This window comes from Bos taurus, chromosome 15 (genome assembly GCF_002263795.3).
Source record: "Bos taurus isolate L1 Dominette 01449 registration number 42190680 breed Hereford chromosome 15, ARS-UCD2.0, whole genome shotgun sequence".
Lineage (NCBI taxonomy): Eukaryota > Metazoa > Chordata > Mammalia > Artiodactyla > Bovidae > Bos > Bos taurus.
Genome location: NC_037342.1, coordinates 42,100,721 through 42,123,149, shown reverse-complemented (window position 1 = coordinate 42,123,149; position 22,429 = coordinate 42,100,721). Strand labels below are relative to the sequence as shown.

Here is a 22,429-nt window from a genome sequence, read left to right as displayed (position 1 = left end):
ACCCACTCCAGTATTCTTGCCTGGAGAATCCCAAAGACAGAGCAGCCTGGAGGGCTACAGCCCATAGGGTGGCAAAGAGTCAGACACGACTTTGCACGCACGCATGATACCTAGCTGGTATCCCAGAGAATTGCTTGTTGTGGGGAAAACCTCACACATATGTGACGACAGAAGTGTTGTGAGTGTGGCAATAGTATGAGAGTAAAGGAAAGACACGCAGTTTTTCTAACACAAGTAAGAATGATACCATGTCGCATAAGCTAACAGACATACAAACAAATTGCAAAGAGAAAGAATGACAAGAATGACTAATGTTTGTGGGAGGCAGCCTTCTAAAAAGACTCCCAGTGATCCCTCACCTCCTGGTATTCATTGTTTATGTTATTTAGTCGCTAAGTCATGTGTGACTCTTTTGCGACCCCATGGACTGTAGCTCACCAGGCTCCTCTGTCCATGGGATTTCCCAGGCAAGAATAATAACGTGGGTTGCCGTTTCCTTCTTCAGGGCATCTTCCCCCACCCCAGGGATTGAACCTGCATCTCCTGCATTGGCAAGCAGATTCTTTACCACTTAGCCACCGGGGAACTACCTTGGTGCATTCATGCCTTGGCATAATCCCTTCCTCTTAAGTATGAGCTGGACATAGTAATTTACTTATAGTGAATAGAATATATAAAAGTAATGGGATATCACCTCCAAGATCAGGTGTAAAAGATGATTTCCATCTTGCTAGCATACTCTCTGACTCTTCAACCTTGCTGGCTGTGATGAAGCAAGTTGCCATTTTGTGAGCTTATCCCAATAGTGAGTTCCATATGGGAAAGTACGGTGGTTAGCCTTTGGCAGATAGCAAACAAGGAACTAAATCCTGCCAACAACCACATGAATAAACTTGAAAGTGATTCTGCCCCTAGAGGAGCTCTGAGAAGAACACAGCCCTAGCTGACACTGTAGCTCTGGGAGAGCCCTGAAGCAAAGGACCCAGTTGGCCATGCCCAGACTGCCGACAGACAACAACTCTAGATAACAAGTGTTGCTACAAGTCATTAAGGTTAGGCTTAATACTTTGGCCACGTGATGTGAAGAACCAGCTCATTGGAACAGACCCTGATGCTGGGAGAGATTAAAGGCAGGAGGAGAAGGGGATGACAGAAGATGAGATGGTTGGATGGCATCACCAATTCAATGGACTTAGGTCTGAGCAAACTCCAGGAGACAGTAAAGGACAGGGAGGTCTGGCCTGCTACAATCCATAGGGTCACAAAGAGTCAGACGTGACTGAGCAACTGAACAATAACAACAACAAGGTTAGGGGTAATTTGTTATGCAGCAACAGATAACAAATACAATTGGGAAAAAAAGCAAAGGTATTTGAAACAGAAGGAACAGCACTTGCAAAGATGAGAGGTCATGACACTAATTACATTCCAGAATAGCAAATATTCTTGCAGTTACATCATGAAGGATTCTTGCAGAAATGACTAGAGAAGAGGTTTGAGATAAGGATTGAAGCCAAACTGTAAAATGTGTTCAAGAATCATTTGTATCAGTCAGCGTGTCCTCACAGCAAACAGAAATCTCTCCAATTGTTTTAAACAGGAAAACCTTAACATAGGGAATTAGGTATTGTTGGAAGGACTTAGAACCTAAGTGTGAAAGCTACAACTGTAGCTGCTTCCCACCACCCATAAAGTTAGGTTAGCTTCTGGAACTTTGCCGCAGAAAAGCCACGATCCACAGTCATGCTTGCCTGTAGCCAATTGCTGAAGTTGTGCAAAGCTGGTCTCTCCCTCCTTCTGCCTTCTAGCTCCTGGATCATTGTATAGTCCCAGAAAGTAAGGAAGTGACCAATAAAAGCACAATTACGGGAGTAGGCCAAAGGGACACAGGAGCAGATGAAAAAGTTCCTAATGGTCAAAACTGGAGCAATTTGAGAAAAAAAAGAAATGAAATAGTACCAGAGTTTTCCTAAGTGGTGCTAGTGGTAAAGAACCTGCATGCCATTGAAGGAGACTTAAGAGACATGAGTTCGATCCCTGAGTTGGGAAGATCCCCTGGAATAGGAAATGGCAACCCACTCCAATGTTTGATGGTACCCCACTCCAGTACTCTTGCCTGGAGAGTCCCATGGACAGAGGAGCCTGGTAGGCTGCAGTCCATGGGGTCGTGAAGAGTAGGACACGACTGAGTGACTTCACTTTCACTTTTCATTTTCATGCATTGGAGAAGCTCTTGCCTGGAGAATCCCAGGGACGGGGGAGCCTGATGGACTGCCATCTATGGGGTCGCACAGAGTCGGACATGACTGAAGCGACTTAGCAGCAGCAGCAGAAAATCCTAAGGACAGAAGAGCCTGTCCTTTGTCCATAGGTGGGCTACAGTTTATAGGGTCACAAAGAGTCGGACATGACCAAAGCGACTAAGCACGCACACACACAAGCTTGTGAATAGTATTGGATTATACTAAAGTAATAAATATTCATTAGTCCATTTTGATAGAAATAAGCTACTGAATAAATTAAGGAGATTATTAAGTCAGTATCCTGTGCAAGAGAATTACAAGTAACTTATGTAGACATTTTACTTCCAAGGAGGCAGAACATAACTCCCCTACTTAAGTATGGGCTGTGTATTGTGACCTCTTTCCAAAGAGCACAGTGTAGAAAGGGGAAAAGAAGGCTCTCGGCTGATTTCAGTATTTTAAAAGTTCTCTGAGGTAAAACCTGACCTTGCATATAGACTGTTATGGGGTAAGCAACTAAATTTTATTTGCACTGAACTAGGAGATTGATGGAGAAGGAAATGGCACCCCACTCCAGTACTCTTGCCTGGAAAATCCCATGGACGGAGGAGCCTGGTAGGCTTCAGTCCATGGGGTCACAAAGAGTCGGACTTGACTGAGCGACTTCCCTTTCACTTTTCACTTTCATGCATTGGAGAAGGAAATGGCAACCCACTCCAGTGTTCTTGCCTGGAGAATCCTAGGGACAGGAGAGCCTGGTGGGCTGCCATCTATGGGGTCACACAGAGTCGGACACGATGAAGTGACTTAGCAGTAGCAGCAGCAGCAGCAGGAGATTGAACGGACAAATAATTGCTTTTTTTCCTGTTTGGATACCTAAACCTTTTCTTTTCAGTGTGTGAGTGACTCTTCCATTCCTTAGAAGAGTTTATTTATTTGCATATTATTATTATTGTCTTTAGAAATTTGTTCTCCCCCAGAGCTTTGGGTACTAGCTAAAGGTCTAGAGAAGTACAATAAAATGTAAAAATGTAGCATTCTTTGGCTTGAAAGTCAATATGGTTCAATTCTGTTCAAGCCAATGGATATTTAGAAACTCCCACTACATGCAAACATGTGCTGGATCTCAAGCCATCTGCTTTACTCCAGTTTTCTACATTTGGAAATCAGCTTGTCTTCATTGGACCGACATTGGCGTGTTAATATCTGACAGTTGGCCTGGACTTCATAAGCATGCAGTATTACAGAGGACTCCTTCCCAAGACAGAGTGACTTTGTCCAAAGGAGTGCATCTATAGTATTTGAGCCTGTGAGACATGCTTGGAGAAGTCATTTCTGGGCAGGGAAATCCTTTGCATCACCTGCAAATGTAATCACATGGCTATCTACCAGCCTCTTTCTAAAACTGGCTTTGGTAGGCTGGTCTGTAGGTCTGACATGGGATGCCCCCTCACATTCTTCCAATTTCTCTTTGTTCAGTGGAGAATAAAGAGAATCTGACTAGGAAAGAGGAAACTTCTAGACCAGGATCTACTTCTAGTTGGTTGTGACACTGGGCTCCATTTTTTTTTTTTTTTTTAACTATGAAAACAGAGTTTAGAGAAGCTTATTTTGAGCCCTTCTGAGTCTTACATTTTCTGATTCTATGAACTGAATCAGGTAAGTCTTTGCTGAGGTCAGTATCTGCCTCAAGGAAGGAGCAGTTCTCAAAGTCTTTTAATGCTTCTGTTTTCCCCTTGTTATTGCAATGGATTTTAAGAAAAATTCCCTCAAGTTGGGACAGGAATCCCAAGTCATTTTTCTTATTTCACCTCTGTGTTTTTTGGCAAGTGACTGATTTCAACCTTGCATACTGGAATGGTTTACATCCCTACATTGTCATTTGCAAGGGGTGTCCATTGTTGTAGGGGAAGGAGTGTGGGCTCTGTGGTCATTCTGACCTGGAATTGAACCCTACCTTCACCACTTAACTAGGCCTGTGATCTCAGAAAAGTGACTAAACTCCTTTGAAAATCCAACTTTCTAATAATAAGAAATGACAGTAATAATCCTTCTCAGGGAAGATGTGGCAATTAAATAGAACAACATGAGAAAATGACTGTCACTTAGTAGGTGCTCAGTAAATGATAGTTTCCTCCCTTCCTCCCTCCCTCCCTTCTTTCTTTTCTTATTTCCTTTCTTCCATAAAGATGGAAGTTACACATTTTCATCAGTATTTTTGCAATTGACATTTGGACTAGCAGTTATATGTGGCTGGGTAGAGTTTTAGTCTCTCCTCCTCCCTCCTCCTGAGTAGGGCATACTGCTACTGCTAAGTCGCTTCAGTCATGTCCAACTCTTTGCGACCCCATGGACTGTAGCCCACCAGGCTCCTCTGTCCCTGGGATTCTCCAGGCAAGAATACTGGAGTGGGTTGCCATTTCCTTCTCCAATGCATGAAAGTGAAAAGTGAAAGTGAGTAGGGCATAGTCTTGTCTAAATTAATACAAGATCCTGTATGGTAGATGGGCCCTGGTGGCTCAGTGGTAAAGAATCCACCTGCCAAGCAGGAGATGAGGGTCCCTGGGTCGAGAAGATTTGATCCCTGGGTTGAGCAGATTCCCTGGAGAAGGAAATGGCAACCCACTCTAGTATTGCTGCCTGGGAAATCCCATGGATAGAGGAGCCTGGTGGCTATAGTCCATGAGATTGCAAAGAGTTGGACACGACTTAGAAACTAAAACAACAAGTGTGGTAGGTACTCATGGATGGAAGACCTAATGTAGAAGAGCTGATTATTTTCCAGCTAAACCCCACAGATGGAAGGCCCCCACTGAGGCTTTTCTCCCCTTTTCTTATTCACCTCTTGTGAACTGGTTGAGGCTGATTAAGCTTTGTTGTTGTTGTTTATTCACTAAGTCGTGTCTGACTCTTCATGACCCCATGGACTACAGCCCGCCAGGTTCCTCTGTCCAAGGGATTTCCCAGGCAGGAATACTGGAGTGGGTTGCCATGCCCTTCTCCATGATTAAGCTTAAGGACTGACAAATCAGGGTTTTAAATTAGTAGACCTCAGGGCCAGCCAGGCATGTTGTCAAAGAATGAAATGGACTGGGTGTGAAAAACAAAAAGGCAACAGTACTATAAGATTCATAGGAAATGGCACCTTTACTTTGGTGTGAGGTTGCAGTCAGGAATGGTGAGGACTGCGGTGAGGTGCAGAGAGCATTGTCCACTTAAGGGGGCAGCCGCAGCTCAGGATCAGCAACAATGAGGCAGTAAGCATTCTCTAGTTCCACATCTTGCCAGTTTTCAAGGGAACAGAAGTATAAGCATGAAATCTCTTGATGTTTAATTCTTGGCAATTAAACCTAATTTTAAGAGAATACTCTGTGGGGCAACCATAAAAGACTATGCCAACAGGTTATGGTCTCTGAGCTGAAAGGATCATGGAATTGTGGGGTTACTGATGAGGGGAAGAAGATATTAGCAGTCTAAGAGAGAAAGACTGTAGAGAGAGAGAGAGAAAGTTAGAGACACAGGACAAAGGAGAGGCCCTGAATCCCCAATTTCATGTAAACTCTGAAACATATTGGAATGTAGGACCTGAATACTACCTGAATACTAAGTAAAAGACTAATTTATGTGTGTATAATTGACCTACTGAAAATAAGCTCATCTGAAACAAGTAAAGTCCCACATGGTGACGTAGGTTCTATTGGCTTTGCTTATTTCAACAACCAAAGTTGTTTACTTTTGCAAACAACAGGTTACTTCATTGCATGGAAGTTATAAGGCGTCAGTGTAAATAAGAGGGCAAAGAAACTTTATAAATGTTTTTATTTTTTCAGTACAATTATTTCTGCACCTCCCAGGCTTATTTTGCTGGAAGAAGGAGAGCTAGCGATACATTTGGTAGTGACATCTAAAAAGCATATAGAGGTAATGATGTATTTTTCAGGTACGTTAATAATAAATTAAGGCTTAATGGTTGCCATATTAATGAGAAAATAATGAGTAGGTTAGTATCCGAAAGAAATAATTGGGTTTTGGAAGTAGACAAGCTGGGATATTAACAGTGAAAAAATTACCTTCATATATTCTACTATATGAAAATTTTGATGAATAATATTCAATTATGGAATGTAAGGACTTGCACAGCACCTGACATTCAGCAAATGTTTATTATTTACTGCTTTTTAACACAGTGATTTTATTCACTAATAATTTCTGTAATTTGGATTAAAATAGAAATTTGTAAGAGTTTTTTTTTTGGGGGGGGGCAGGTTCTTGTAACAGTATATTCTTCTAGAGAAACTAGCAGCAGCTCAAGAGAGAAAAGTAAGTGTGTGTAGCTTCTGATAAGTGATTTCAATTCAAATTATTCAGAGATGAACATTTGCTCTGACTGTATTTATAGTCCCTACTGACAAATGCTCCCAACATCCCCAGCCTCGTTCTTTTTCTCTATTTATTTTGGCTTTACAGAGATTAGGTCTCACATTACGGGAATCTATGTCTTTTAGTTGCTAAATTTTTCTTCCTTCTTTCACTCTTGCCTGGCTCAGAAGAACATGCCAGGTGGTAAAAGTGTTTCCTTTCCAGAGCTGAAGAAAGGATCTGGGCTGTAGAGTCAATCAATAGACAAAGCCTTGATCTCAATGGTTTCTTGACTCTCAACTCACCTATTCCCAGGCAGCATAAAGGCCACTTGACAAACATGTTCTGCTTAGCGGTTTAGGTCCTGGTGTTTTGCACAAGCTCCTTTCTCCCACTGGGATATTATTAGGACATCACCAGGCTAGAAAGGTTGTAGGAAGCTTTGGAGGTAGGAGGGTAGGATCCAGAAAGGACTGCAGTAAGAAAAAGGGAATTTCCTTTGGTGTACTCCGGAGTTGAAAGGTAGCCCTGAGTTGAGTCTAGTCAGGAACCAAGGGTAAACTTGCTTGCTTGGTTCTCTGGTCCTTTTAGGCTCCCCGTCTGGGACCAGGATGTGTATCAGGAAGGAAATAAGCCTGAGGTGTGTCCTCTCGTTTCTCGCTCATCTACACTTCAGCTTCCAGGCATCGCACTGTGGTTTTGGGTGGACTCTTGGGCTCCTCTGGCGTTTTATTCATTTTCTTTGATTCCTCATTAGGGTTGCTATCATCGGCCTTCTCCTCTTTTACTACTTTAGTTTCTATCATTTCCTTCTGCTGGTTCTTATTTGTAAAAGGGAATGCCTTCACATACCTGTGGGCATAAACACAAAATTAAAATGAGACTTCTATATAACACATAGAACAACAGATGATACTTTGTAAAGACCTACACTGGCGGAGTACACTGGGTTCCTCTATTTCAGAGAGATGCCAACACATGCATGCATGCTCAAATACCCCCACCCATCCTGACCTGAATGGATTCATTTAGATGGGATGGTAGGTTCACAGGCCAAACTTTAGCCTGCTCTCAAAACCCTCTCATCAAAAGCAAAGAATTGAAAATCAAATAAAGCATATCCATTTCCTCCTAGATGCCAGTCTTTTCATTTCTTGATATTCAAAGGGACAGCCATTGAGCTAAATCTTCAAGCCGGATAACACGCATGTGCTGAAACAGTAGGGAAGTTTGGGTGGTAGGGAGGACAAATGAGGTGGGGAGGAACATGTACAGTGTATGAGCACTGCCATCTCCATTTGGGAAAGGGAAATGCTAATGGCAACCTGGATAAACATGAGATACAGATGCGACAAAAATGATGAGACCGACCATCTGCCAACAACCCCACCTTTTGACGTAGCAAACTGCGAGGCCAGCTGCCGCAGCAAAGAAGAGGAGCGCAAGCACCAGCAGGGCAGTGGGAACACCTGGGGAGACAGAGACAGACATTGCTGTGGGCTGGTCTTCTCACGACGCATCCTTACACATGATGGAGACCACAGAGCAGGGGAAGAGCCTCCTCTGTGACCACACAGGGGCCACACAGGGTGTTAGGCCCACATATACTTCTTTCTTTCTTGCCTATAGAATCCTTAGTCTTGTCTCTCACATTCTCTGCTCGTTAGTTGCAATATGACAGAGTCCGTTTCCTGTCTGTGGCCTTGAAGATGATTAGTTTGGAGCAAATTAAGTGCAAGATCCTTCCTTTTAAATAGGAAAACCAACTTACTGGTCATAGGCATTTAAGGTGTCTGGATATATTTTTAAAACTTCTGCATGTGAATAGATAGTAATTTATTCTGAAAAGTCTTTATATTTTAAAAGTGAAGCTATCTTATTTTATTTTTTTAAATGTAGATTTTTATTACATATCATTCTTGTACATGTATAAGAAGAAAAATAATTGGTTAAGATCCCCCTAAAACTTCTTCATATTTGGAGTCCATTTGTTTTTCTCAAAATCATTGATATCTGGATATCTCATACAATACAATTCTATGAAAACTTAGGGGATATATATACTGCTTAGAAAAGTGTTTTGCTGTTGTCACTAGAATTTTATTCCAAGCTACTGAAAAGTGAATCTATTTTAGACTCATGGTGGTGGTGGTTTCACTAAGTTGTGTTCGACTCTTTGCGACCCCATGGACTTTAGCTCCTCAGGCTCCTCTGTCCATGGAATTTTCCAGGCAAGAATACTGAAGTGGGTTACCATTTCCTTCACCATGGGATCTTCCTGACCCAGGAATCAAATTTGCATCTCCTGCAATGCAGACAGATTCTCTATTGCTGAGTCACCAGGGATTCCCTTTAGACTCATGATGTTTAGTTTAATCATTAAGGTTCTCTAGAGACCTCAAGTTCTGTGACTATATGAAATTTGAATTTGCATCAAGCTTTTATTTGCATTAGTATTTGTCAGGTCCTGAGTGCCCAATCTGGATACAGGCTAGTTTCTATGTATTGTCTGTTAAATGCACACACACACACGCACAATACAGACAGAAAGTTTTTACCTCCAAACCCAACAGCTTCATTCTTGAAGGCTGGTCTATTTTGAATATCTGATTCTCTTTCTGTAGCTACGGCGCTAGTGTCCATAAAAGCTTCTGTTATGCAAATTAATTTTCTTTTCCGTGGAGTAGACGTGGAAGCCAGAGGGGGAGCCACAGTCGTTGTAACATAGTCAGGACCATCAGTAGACAATTCTGAGTGTGTACTGTCACTGACCATCAGTTTTGTTGTGTATGTTGCAGTTTCAGTGTTGAATAAGGGATCATCGGTGGTGATAATTTCTGGAAGGCAGGAGTTAATCCAAATATCTGTCCAGGGAAGGAAAAGTAAAATAAGAAGTATGTATTGAAATAGCCTCCTAAGTGATCTGTCTGCCTCTAATCTTACTTTCCTCCATTCTCTTCATACTGTAACTGGAATGGTCTTACAAAAATGTGAATCTAATCATATCACTTTCTTCTTTAGAATCCTTCCCTCACTATACTGCACAGCCTATGAAGTCCTTCATGACCTGGATCCTGCTGACATGGCCTGCCTCACTTGATCGGTCTTTCTCTCATTCCCCTTGCCATAATGGAGTTCCTTCAGTTCTTTGATGTGCTTTCTCTCACATTCAAGTCTTTGACCAGGATACTTTCTTCACCTGTAAGAAGCCCCTTTTTATTAAGCTTTCCTTGTCCTTCAGGTCTCGAACTGACTACCTCTTTCTTAGACAGACGTGAAGGCCAGTCTGAATCCCTCGACTTGCAGTCTTGTACCTCCTGGTATTTCCTTTGTCATGATTCTCATTATACTGCTCCCCATTGGACCATGAGCTCCCTGGAACAGGACTCCTGTCTGTCTTGGTCATCATGGTCTGTGCACTATGCCTGGCACATAGTATATGCTCAATATCTGATGATTAAAGGAAGGAAGGAAATGTGAAATGAAGAAAGGAGTAGATGGGGAGGCCAAACATACATACATGACACCACTTCAGGACAAAGATCTACTAAAACCAGATTGTTCCGTGTTTGTTGAAAAAAAAAAAAATGTTTTTAAAGGAGGTGGGGGACAGAGGAGGGATGTTGGTTTTCTCTCCAATCTGTTGAATGTGGTAGAGAGGAAACTAGCATTTGATGAATATCTTACTCTTGAGTCAACCATGGTACTTCATTTACAATTTTATAAAACCCTCATTTGTACAAGAGAAACTGAAATTCAGAGAAATTGAACACCTTGCCCAAAGTCATGTAGCCAGTAAGTGTTAGAGCCATGCAATATATTCCAACATGCATTTGTATCTCTTTTAAATCCCTAGTTATTTGTGAGAGTGGGTAGCATCGGCTGGAATGTTAGCCATAAAGGAAAAGTTATTCTATTATTTTTTAAAATTAAGTAAAAATTACCAACCAAGTCTGTGGTGAATGTGAAAAAACGTTTTGACTCCCCCAGTGCTTTATACTATTCTTTTTACTCTGAAAAGACCTCTATTCAAATAGGCATCATCCTTGACCTCTGCCCTGGACTTTGGAAGGCAGCTTTGCTCACCACTGTACCACTAATGCTGCCCTGGACTTTTAGCTACATTTTCTATTCTTGAGCACGTGCTAAGTTCTTCCTTCAAAAAATGAACATTTTTAAATATCAGGGGGAAAAGCATACTGAACACGATATATGTGCTTGGAACTGAGAATACAGAATCAAATAAGGGGGGATTCCTGTTTCCTGGAAAAGTATTTTGATGAGAGTAGGGGGAGATAACTGGGGATTCACAGATGAGATGGTATGAACAGCATGTGGAGGGTTAATGTGCTCACTCAACAAATATTTAATAAGCTCCAACTCTGTGCTAGGCAATAGGGACGTAGTGCAAATAAGACAAAGTGCTTACTCATAAGGGGCTTATATGTTACTGGAAAGAAGGATATAGATAATAAAAAAGCACAAAATAAGCCAGAAATTTCAGAAGAGGATAATTAAACAGAATCAAACCGGAAGAGGCAGAAATGGGAATAGATACTTTGGATAAGGTGATAAGAGTAAGTCTCCTTGGGGAGATGATACTTAAGTTGGAACCTGAATGATAAAAGTAGTGAGTCATTGAAGATCTCGGACAACAGCATTCTAAGTAAAGAGAACAGTTCAAAGGCCAGAAAGTGAATAATCTGGGCATGTTTGATGATAAGAAGGCCAGTACAGCCGGGATTGAGCTCCAGCTCCTCTAATATGGAAGAGGATATCCCAGTCAGTCAAAAGGGCGTGACCCAAGATTCCAGGAATTTGCACGTGTAGGCATGTCAGAAAATGAGAGGGCACGCAGTGTGGCTGGCGCACAGGTGTGCCTATGTTGGGAGCGTGAAAGCCCGCAAGGAGGAGATGAGACTGACAAGATAGGTGGGAGGGTATTAAAACTGCCGTGGTAAAGAATTTGGAATTTGTTCTGTAGGAGAACTCTTCAACTGGAGTCAGCAAACTTTCCAACTGATAGAAGTTCTCGTCTACACCCAGTTTTATGTGAAAAAAGTCTTCATAGTTCACATTAGGTTCTCAGATGGGAAGCCACCCAAAGCTCTGGAGCAGAGGAGGCTCTGTGTGGAGGATGAAATAGAGATGAGAGAGTAAACATGGTCATTGTTACTTAACTTTCAGGAGCCAACAAAGAGGTTACTGCAACTGTACAGAAATAGGAGAATCCAGAGTACCTGGAATTCTAGAACTTACATTTTAGAGATGCTGGCAAGAGAAACAGTTTTCAACTCTGACTGCAGCTTAGAATCATCTGGGGAACTCTGAAAACATATTCATGTGAAGGACCCACCCTGGGCCTGGAATGTTACTGTCATGTGGTAATCACCAGGAAAGGTGACGACGAAGTCACCCAAGGCCCAGGATTTAAATCCTAGCTCTGTCCCTCAGTGACTGTTGACACAGCAGAGCACACTTTAGGCATAAGTTACTTCTCCTGGAAAGCAGTAGTGGTACCCTCGTGTGATTTCACCGAGGAGTGGTGAGACAGTAAGTGTGTAGAGCCCAGCATAATCTATGACATGATCTGTAAGATCTATAAGAATTGGTTTCCTTTGACTCCCTGTTCATTAAGGCAAGAAGGCTGCCACGTTGAGGGAGCAGCAGCAAGCTGGCTCCTTACCAGTTGAGGGTACAGTGTGTCTCACCCGGAAGTGATAGGACCTGGGTCTTCTTCCCTCCAAGCAGTAAATATAGTTTCTCTAGAATATGCCAAATTCTTCAATAGATTATTAAACACAGTGTAGTTGGCGTACAAGAGGAAAGATTAGGAATCGGGGGTACAGAAAGTCTTCCTGAAGAAGGAAGTCTTTATGCAGACTTGAATAAAGAATACAAGTCAGTCAGGTGATGAGAGGATAAGCATCGTGGCAGAGGGAACAGCATGAAACACATGATACCTGCCAAGCATTAAGAGCACGCTGGTCTGATTCCCAAAGCTCACAAAGGCAGCAGTGAGAGGACAGCCTTTGGAGTCAGGTTTCAGGTTACTCTGATCCTCAGAGCCTGTCAGATAGCAATAAAAAAGAAAGCTACGAAAACAAAGAAGCATGAGATAAATCCAGGTCAGTGTAAGATGGGCTAGGGTAACTCTGATCCTCACATAGATGGCAAACAGAAGCAAGTGAACCTAATTTATTTTAAAAGGGTAGCAAATTTTCTCAAGTCACTTTTATATATAATTCTCTGACAGTACATTCTCAGAGAGATACCTTCTGAGGACTAAAAGAACTGCAAATGAACTGCAAATTCCATTCAGTAGGTTTATTATCTTAATAATGTTGTCTTTATAATTTTGAAAATATTATAGGATAAGAAAATTATTCATATTATTTATTGAAAACAATAATTTTCCATGTAAGAGAAAAAAGATGCCAGTGTATATACATACACACATATATATTCCTAGTTGCCCACTGAAAAGGGCTGAGAAGTAATGAAAATGAGAGTATTAATTAGAACAACTTGCATGCAGATTTTGGTTTCTAATTAACCTTCCCCATTAAAAAGGTCTCTTGGAGAAATAGCTATAAATGGCTGATTCCATGTCTAGGATAAAGGAAGTACAAAGTGACATGTTATTATGACAGAAAGCAATGACTTGCTCAAATACTAATGGGATGAAGGACACAAAAGTCAACTAGCAGGGGTTTCCACTTGCCAAATGTGGGATAATTTGAGCATCAAAAAGAATAAAGTAATAATAATTCTAAAATTGATGACAACATATTGAACACACAGACTAAGTAATGCTATGCATCTATGTGATTATAATATTAGTACTATATGAATTATAGTATTAGGGGGAGAGAGAAGATGTGCGTGTGTATGTGTGTGTGTGAAAGACAGAGATTCTTCTTTATCAAAGAATGCCAGCTAATAGATGTAGAAGGAAGAATGTATTTAGAAAATTAACATTTTGTAGCCCTGCATATAACTGATTCCAGCAAGGATCATCAATGTCTGCTTGAACTATTAGGTAAAATATCATTGGGGGTATGCATGGTGCCAAAATATCACACTAGAGGTTCCTTCCTCATTGCCAAAGGGAAAACAAATCTGAGTTCATTAGGGAGGTCCAGCAGTCACCATCTTATTCAGATGATGAAAGTTAGCATGTTAATAGTGGGATATACCGACATTCAGTGCCTTTTGTTGGGATATGATCTAAAGTACACAATATCTAACCTATCAAGTATTTTTGCCCAAACTAGTAGCTGTGTGTCTAATCAAGCCTCTATACTTAACTCTAAGTATATAGAAAGCATAGAGAATGGAAGTATAAGTTAAATGAAACCACGAGGGAACACGCAAACCTGAGTCATCTCCCTGGACTTCTTTTCGTTTAGTCCAGAGGACTGGGTGTTTGTTTATCACACTGACAGCTGGCAGGAAGGGCGGGCATTTGAAAGGCCAGGCCATCTGACAGATGTGCATTGGCTGTCATATAAGCAGGCAAAGAAACCACCAATTCCCCAGCCAAAAGCGATAGGTGGATGAGATGGGGAGAAGAGGATCGTGAAAAGAGTTTGTAAAAAGCTTATGTTCTAGTCTTTACATAGCTGGAAGCTCACTGTAAGAATTTGAACAAGACAGACCTCCATTCTGAGCTATAGTCATTTCATCTGCGAAGTAAGGGAAGTGAAAAGTCTCGAGACTTTTTGAGGCCAAGGCCCCATAGTTCATAGAATTGCTTGGATCTAATTGCTGCCTTTGGGCAACAGAACAGTGCTGGTGCAATGTTACCTCCTGGATCTTAGAGAATGACCACTGAGCTCCTGACCTTTAGAAGGTCAGATTTATGAGTATGTGTGAAAAGTAATAAACGAGACAGAGGTTCTTATGATAAGTGGAGAACAAGTGTTTAGTCAAAAGCTTTCTGAGAAGTTACTTGGGTAAGGCACTTGGGCTAAGGCAGCCAAGGTTTTCCAACAAGGTTAAAGGGATGACCATGAGCAAATCAGTTCTATTTTCTAGCTTCAATTCCTTCCTTCATAAAATGAAAATTGGGTCTTGTTCTTAAAAACATCTAATGTAGCATTTGAAATTCCACTCCTGTAAAGGAATGTGGGATAAGTGAAGGAGATCTGCGTGTGAGTCTTCATAGTAAGGAAATCTTAGACAAATGTACTTACGTCCTCTAATCTAAGCTTTTATTTGCAAAATAGGGATGATAAAGCATACCTCCTATGGACATTGTCAAGGTTTAGTGAGATAAATTAGTATATTGCTTTGTCCATGGGTGTTTCCTTCCCTTCTTCCTGTTTATCTTATGGGATGAGAGGAGAGGATGGAGCCTCTAGGGGTACCCTCTCCCTATATTGCCAATCTGTCATATTTCCCCTAAATTTTTCCTCTGAGGGGGACACTGCCACCTCTAGCCTTGTCAAAGAGGCAGTCTTGGGAGGATTCAATGGCCATCACCGAGATTGCTTCTGCTGCTGCTCAGGCTTACTCTTCTCAGACTGGTCATGGTGGTGGTGGTTTAGTCGCTAAGTCATGTCCAACTCTTGTGACCCCATGGACTGTAGCCTGCCAGGCTCCTCTGTCCATGGGATTTCCCAGGAAAAAATACTGGAGTGAGTTGCCATTTCCTTTGCCAGGGGCTCTTCCCAACCTTGGGATCAAATCCACGTATCCTGCTTTGCAGGCAGATTCTTTACCTCTGAGCCACCAGAGAAGTCCTGGTTATAGAGCTATTGAAATCCAGACACAACACACCGCGTGGAGAGACCGCATGTCTAACTCACCAGATGAGTTGTGGCAGTAGGACCTGTGCCTACTGCTGAGTGAACTTCTCCAAATCACGACGCCTACCCCACTCTTCCCACACTTGGGGTTGGAGATAATTCGAGGGATGACCACGAACTGATTTTTAACCCATCCATAGCTGTAACAGAATACACATGAATTGAATGGATACACAGATCTCTTGCTGCTGAGCAAGAACACAGAGCCAACAAAGCTCCCACCATGTTTGTGAGTCTGTTTCTCACCTGCAAGTCTCAAAGCCAAATTTCCGTGCTTCTTCAACCTGGTCTTGGCTGGCCAAAGTGAGTCCCACGAGCCTACAGGCCTCCTGGGCTTCTGTGAAATTCAGAAGCGGCTGTGTCTTTTTGGTCACTAGGGTGACCCCCATGATTCTGCATGGTCCCAAGATGGAAATTTCTGCAAAGGAATCACAAAGCCCCTCAGCGTGCTGCTGTCCTTGTCTCAGCCCTCGGGCTCTCCCTTGATTAGAGCCTCACTGTCAACACAGCAGCTGGGATTGGAGCTCAGAAATAAGAAGACCCAGATAAGGCAGGTAGGTGCTAGCCTTGATCCGTGCTGTACCTCTCACCGGGTACAAGTCCATCCCCCCTCACTGAGTTCAGGTGCCTTGTTCATTACATGGAGACTTTGGCTCCTAGTTCCTGGGCAAGAGCAAGTCTAGGGGATGCAGCTGCTGCAAACCTTTTTGGAGTCTATAAAATGAGGGGTCTGAGACTGAGAAAGATGAAATCCAGGGCTCTGCGTAAACACGATAGCAATACTCCCAACTAATGTGGGTTGGAGACAGCACTATTTCTGAGATGGGCTGAAAAATGTTGTACTTGTTATAATGGAATGTGAACTTTCTCAGTCCCAGGTCGTCTCTGACCATTGGGGGGCAGGCTTACGCAGAAATTCCTGGAGGAGTCAGATAGAAAAGCTTGCATGGCAGAGAAACTAAATAAAGGAAGTGGAGTTTTAGAGTCAGACCTGGATTTGAATTCTAGATTGCTTGTCAGCTCTGTGAATTTAGGCTGGTTACTTCACCTGTTTGAGCCTCAGTTTCCATATTTAGAAAACTGAAAGAACAACAGTATCTACTGTACAAGGTGGTGGTGGTTTAGTCACTAACTTGTGTCCGACTCTTGTGACCCCATTGACTGTAGCCCACTAGGCTCCTCTGTCCATGGGATTCTCCAGGCAAGAATGCTGGAATGGGTTACCATTTCCTTCTCCAGGGGATCTTCCCAACCCTGCAATCAAACCTGGGTCTCCTGGATTACAGGCAGATCCTTTACCAACTGAGCTACCAGAGAAGCCCACAGCATAGGGTAATGAAAAGTTAAATGAGTTAATTCAAGTAAAAGTGCTTAGCACAGTGCCTGTCACATAGTAGGTGCTCAATAAATAATAACATAGTTTCATTATATCATCTTCAAAGCACTTTAGTTTTAGTTTGCTAACGATTGATCTCCCTGGGGAGGCTGAGGCAGTTGAACAGTTAATATGTGAATAATATCTTACTCAAAATCTAATGAATCCGAGAGTTCTGTTGATCCCTTCTCTCTGGATTCTGGGATTTATAGACCTGTATGAAGTTGCAAAGTTGCATTGCATTCAGGTACTTTATTCCTACTGGGCTTCACCCTCGAAAGTTCACGAAAGGGCATTTCCTGAGTAATTGCTTAAACACAGATCTGTGCATTGGATACCTGGTCAAATGTTTGACCACTGTCTTAGTTGGTGTTTAAAGGAAGTTTCTTCTTGCAAACATGCAAAGAGCATTTCTAAGTACTCCAGGCGACCTTGTTGTGGAGCAGGGGACTGGAGGAAAGGAAATTAATAAGATGTATGGCATTTGTGGATAACCTTATTTGCTTCCAGACTCTGCTCTTAACAAAAGAGAGACTAGAGAGCCAACACCCTTATGAGTGTTTGTGACAGAACAGCTTCTTATGACTGTGTTCACTAATGCTAATACCTACACCAGCACTGATATTAATACTAATTAATTCCAGCTTCTATCATCTGTATATGACACTCTGTGCCAAACCCTGACTCTTCTGACAGAAAATTGAAGTTCAGGGAGATAAGCAACTTTCCCAACCCAAGGATATAGAGCATCTGGGTGGAAGTTTGGAGGCACAAATCCAACCATGACTGATATGAAAACCTCAGGACTTAACCAGTGCCGGGAGCCGGCAAGAGACATTCCATTCGTGATACGAGCCTCAGGAGTCCCCCTGGATATTCTCGAGCATCTACCCCCAAAAAACCAGAGTCTGCCTACTTTATTGCTTTGTGCTCTCACCTCTGACTTTACTGGGGGCTGTCCCCCACCACCATCTCACTCTCTCTGACAAAGAGTTAACTTACAGCTCCGATTAATAAAAGTTCCTGGGCAACTAGGAGTGTTTAAATCCAAACCCCTCAGATGGCTCTCTAACTCGCCTGACAAGTTTACCCGGACTCCTGCATCTATGCATACGATTGTTTACAGTCTCCCAGCCTCAAGAGGCACAGGAAGCTTAAGATATTCAAATAGCTTAGAGCCTCTCAGAGAGTTAGAAACTGTCAGAATAAAACTAGTAAAAGATTTCATTGATGAGCCAGTGCTTGTTGCCAAGTTTCCACATCCCCTGAATTGTATCCTTGAATGTGTATTAATTAATATAGTTGGTATGTTGAAAAAAAGGTAGTGGTCTTGATGTTAGTAACTTTAGACCCTTAAGGTAATAAATTCTTTCCTTTGTTGTAAACCCATTACACATCCGTCCTATAGGAATGCAATTTTATCTTCGGAAGATGGCACCAAACCTTAAAATAATTACTCTTAAGAAAATAAGTCTTACGGTTGATAAGTCTTTGTCAAGAGTCATAAAATGTTAATAGGCCTTCTGGCCAGAAGATGATGTAAATCACCTAAACCATTTGTATACGATAAAAATTTGCAGGAAAGAAACCCTGGTTTTTGATAAAGATCAAAAACTGCTGACTTTGCATCCCCTATTATCCTCTATGTGTAACTTAGGGTATAAAAGCCCCTATTGAAAATAAAGCTACGGGCCTTGCTCGCCAAAGCTTGGTCTCCCCATGTCATTCTTCCCCTTAATTTCCAGCTGAGTCTCCATCTGGAGTGCGGATATCCTCTGTGACCATTTATTTGCCTGGGCTTCTAAGACCCACTCGAGAAGGTGTCTAAGGTGGGGCACCTTCCGCTATTCGAGAGGGCGCCTGTGGCCTCCGTGGTCAGAGCTAACCTGGTGTCACGGGTTATATTGATTTTCCGTGTAAACCAAGCTACTCAGCTTCTTTTCTCCACTGAATTTTCCTACTGAGATATCCTCATTCTATTACTTTTTATATCTTTGATAAATAAATAAATAAATAGGTCGCTGAAGCCGTTTCTCCTTCAAATACCCTGGATCAGCCGGGGCTGGACCCCGGCAAACCAGGACACTGTTCTGCTTCTCACTGTGCAATGAGGGGAAGATACACACACACAGAGCTAGAACTGAACTCTTGCAACACACCATTTGTCCTGGAATTTGGCTCATTTAACTCATAAGCTTGCTTATAGCAGCGTCTTTGGGAATACTTATAGAGAAGGTATGTTAATTACACTGTAAAGTGGTCTTGATGCTTTCTCATCATACATCATTTTTACTCTAAATATTGTTGTTATAAGTAACGACAGACCTATTCTGGGCAATAAACCTAGCTTTGACCATTTCTTCTCTTGTTAATTGGCTGTGTAACCTTGGGGAAGCTAGTGTTCTCAGCTGTAAAAGGGGGATGGTTATATCTTTACAGAATATTTGTCAGAATTGTTAAATATATAACTTGTACCTAGTGGAGGCTGGGTGCATAAGTGGGCAGTTGACAAATACTTGTAGATTTTATGCTTTCCTATGTAAGGACAAAAACAGGGAGCTGGAACCTAAAGGATCCTCCAGTAACCCCTTCCTTAAGCTTTCTTAGAAAATTACAAGTGTAGTAGAAAGAGTATATACCTAGGAATCAGACAGAGCTGAATTCAGACCCAAGCTTTATTATTTACTGCTTTTATGACATTAGGCAAGTTGCTTGGCCTCACTGACCCAGTTCCTTCATCTATAAAATGTATTCTTAAGAAATATATATGAAAAAAAAGAAATATATATGCATACATTTCTTTTATATATTTTTTACATACTGTATATACAATATATAAAAATAGGCCCTCAAAAATACTAGTGCCCATTCCCATCCATTTACCTTCATCAAGCCCCTCCTCCCTAATCATGGCTCTGGACAACTTTCAGTTGTTTACAAATCTTAATTTCCTTAGGAAAATTTTGTCATTATTGAGGGTGGTCTGAAGAGTGTGATGAACCAGGGTCAAAGAACAATTTCCATAATAGTTTGAATATTAATGGCAGTAGTTTGGGGAAAAGTGAAGAGTCTCCCCAGGGGGATGTCAAATAAGTTTGTTACTTTCAAACTTATTTGAAAGTAACATATTCTGGCATTTGAAAAAAAAACCAGTCCTGTAACTCTAACCTTTATAAAATGGAATGCAACAATATCTAAATTAAGTCTGGATGTCTGTTCCCAACATATTTTATACTTCAGAGCATCTCCCAATAGAGGAACACGTAATTTTCCTTTTAAAGTGCTCATATTTTCATTTGCCCAGAGCTGTAATGAGTGATTTGTGGTCACATTTTTATTTATTTTTTGCCTACAGTGCAGAGTGAAGTTACCAGTTAGGCATCTCAAAAGCCCAGAAATCATTTAAGACATTCTTTTGGTAGGAAGCTGATAGCTAATTTTCAAACCTGTATTTTTTTCAGGTTTTTTTTTCAGTTAATTTGCTGTTTACTGCATATTAAAAATGTATGTATCCCATGATAGTGTAGTAAAACTAAAATTAAAACAATCACATTGACACTTCCAAAGACATAAAACAGGCCAATATTCTGTGAAAGTTAACCATTTCCCAGGCTTCATGATTGCTTAAAATTTTTCACAATCATTCTTTGCTCCTTCAATTAAGCACTTTTAAAATCAAGTGATCTCTCTTCATTGTGTCAAAATATTTTTATTAAAAATATCCCATAGCCAAAAATAAAAGTCAAGATAACATAAAGGTAAGTGAGAATCATTTTGGTGAAGCTGACAATATGGTGAAAACATTTCTGCCAGAACACTCCTGCCAACGAGATCTTCTGTTGACACTGAGGGCCACCCCCACCCCAGAAATTCAATCAAGAACTTAGTAGACTTAGGACAATATGCAGCATCTTGCTTTGCCTCAGGCTGGCCATCTAGTAAGAAACCTACCTTCTGAGCGGAGAGAGCCTTGGACCAGGAGCCTTGTGGTCCAGATGGAGGCAAGAAGCAACCCCAGGCTGAAGAACTTGGCCATTGTGCCAGCACCTTCAGAGCCAGAGAAGCAGGTCAGATGAGCACTGGTAGTATCAAAGGCAGACAATAATCACCAGTGGATGGAGACTTCTGGAAATATGTGGGGCCCCCACTGCTCTGCTTCATAACCGAGACATCCGGATTTCCCTGCTTTCAAGCTTCTGACTTGTCAAGGTCACTAGGGGGAAATGAGTGACGTCCTTGAAAGCCCAGGCTGTACTTTGTGGAAGGCTTTCTGGAAAATTTAGCTAATGCTGACTCAGAAAACACACGAATGAGGAAGGCAGATAGCACAGGGAGAACTGCTGGAGGTTTCCCCAATTCTCATATCCCCTGCCACCACCCATGTCCCCCACCAGCTCAGTTCCTACCTGGTTCATTGTTACTGTCTGTGTAGCTGCTGATTTATATAACTGAACATGGATTGTGCTTCTTTTCCTCCTACAATCAGTGGGTTTTTTTTTTTTTTTAATCCCCCAACTGCATATCCTTGTGATCTGTAGGGAAATGAGGCTAAGACTCATGAAAACAAATGATTATTTAAATACTGAGGACAGAATCCTCATGCTCCCTTTCAAGATTTCTTTATCATTTGAAATGTCTACCCCACTATAGGTGATTCCTGCTTCAAAGAAATCAGACACATTGAAGATTCATACAAAACATGACTAGGGTGGCAATTTATAAAATCAGTAATACTTTACAATAGTAATCACCACAGAGGTCCTTTATATAACTTTCTCTTGAATAATTTCTCATATTCTGGTAGGTGAAAATTCAACTCAGACTTCCCCTTTTTGGTTTGATGAGTGTGAGATTTTTCTGCACTTGTACGAGCAGTCTGAATGCTCTCTTTTCCCAGCTAGAGTTTCAGTGGTTTGTCTTCCATGGTAATTATGGGATTCTGGCTTGAGAGTAATGCCTTGAGCAAAAGGTTACTAGTTTTCTCCAAAAGGAATGTCATTTTCAGGAACAGTGTATAGGGATGTCCCTGGTGGTTCCAGTGTTTAAGATACCACGCTTCCAAAGCAGGGGATGAGGGTTGGATCTTTGGTTGGGGAATTAAGACCCCATGTGACTCGAGTGTGGCAAAAAAAAAAAAAAAAAAGAGGAGTAGTATATGGGTAACTAGTTCTTTCCTCTACAAATGGTATTGGTCATGAAGTTAGATATTGGTGTGGAAGATACCAATATGAAAGGAGAATCTGCTCTGCACAGGCATAGAGCACTTCTATGTAAATAGGGTTTGTTTGTGCTCACTCAGTCATGTTGGACTCTTTGCAGCCCCATGGACTGTAGCCTGCCAGGTTCTTCTGTCCATGGAATTTTCCAGGCAGGAATATTGGAATGGGTTGCCATGCCTCCTCCAGGGCATCTTCCTGACCCAGGGATCCAACCAGTATCTCTTGGATCTCCTGCATTGACTGGTGGATTCTTTACCACTAGCGCCACCTGAGAAGCCCAGAGACCAGGAGACTTACCTTAATACACCTTAAATAGCTGTAGTTTAGACCTCATTACTTGGGTGAGCACAAGACCTAGGCTACAGGGACCTCAGAAACATAAACGACTCTATCACCATGGAGCCAGGGAGACAGGAAAAC

The 22,429-nt window shown here is 41.7% G+C and overlaps 1 protein-coding gene across 1 annotated transcript; it reads right to left on the bottom strand.

Moving 5' to 3' along the window:
- Positions 1-6,679: 6,679 nt before the first annotated feature.
- Positions 6,680-20,971, bottom strand: LYVE1 (lymphatic vessel endothelial hyaluronan receptor 1). The gene is given in 6 exon segments (NM_205815.2): positions 6,680-7,454; positions 7,993-8,071; positions 9,161-9,466; positions 15,416-15,555; positions 15,662-15,833; positions 20,742-20,971. Coding segments are annotated over 6 exon segments (969 nt in total). The 5' UTR covers positions 20,827-20,971; the 3' UTR covers positions 6,680-7,267.
- Positions 20,972-22,429: the final 1,458 nt, after the last annotated feature.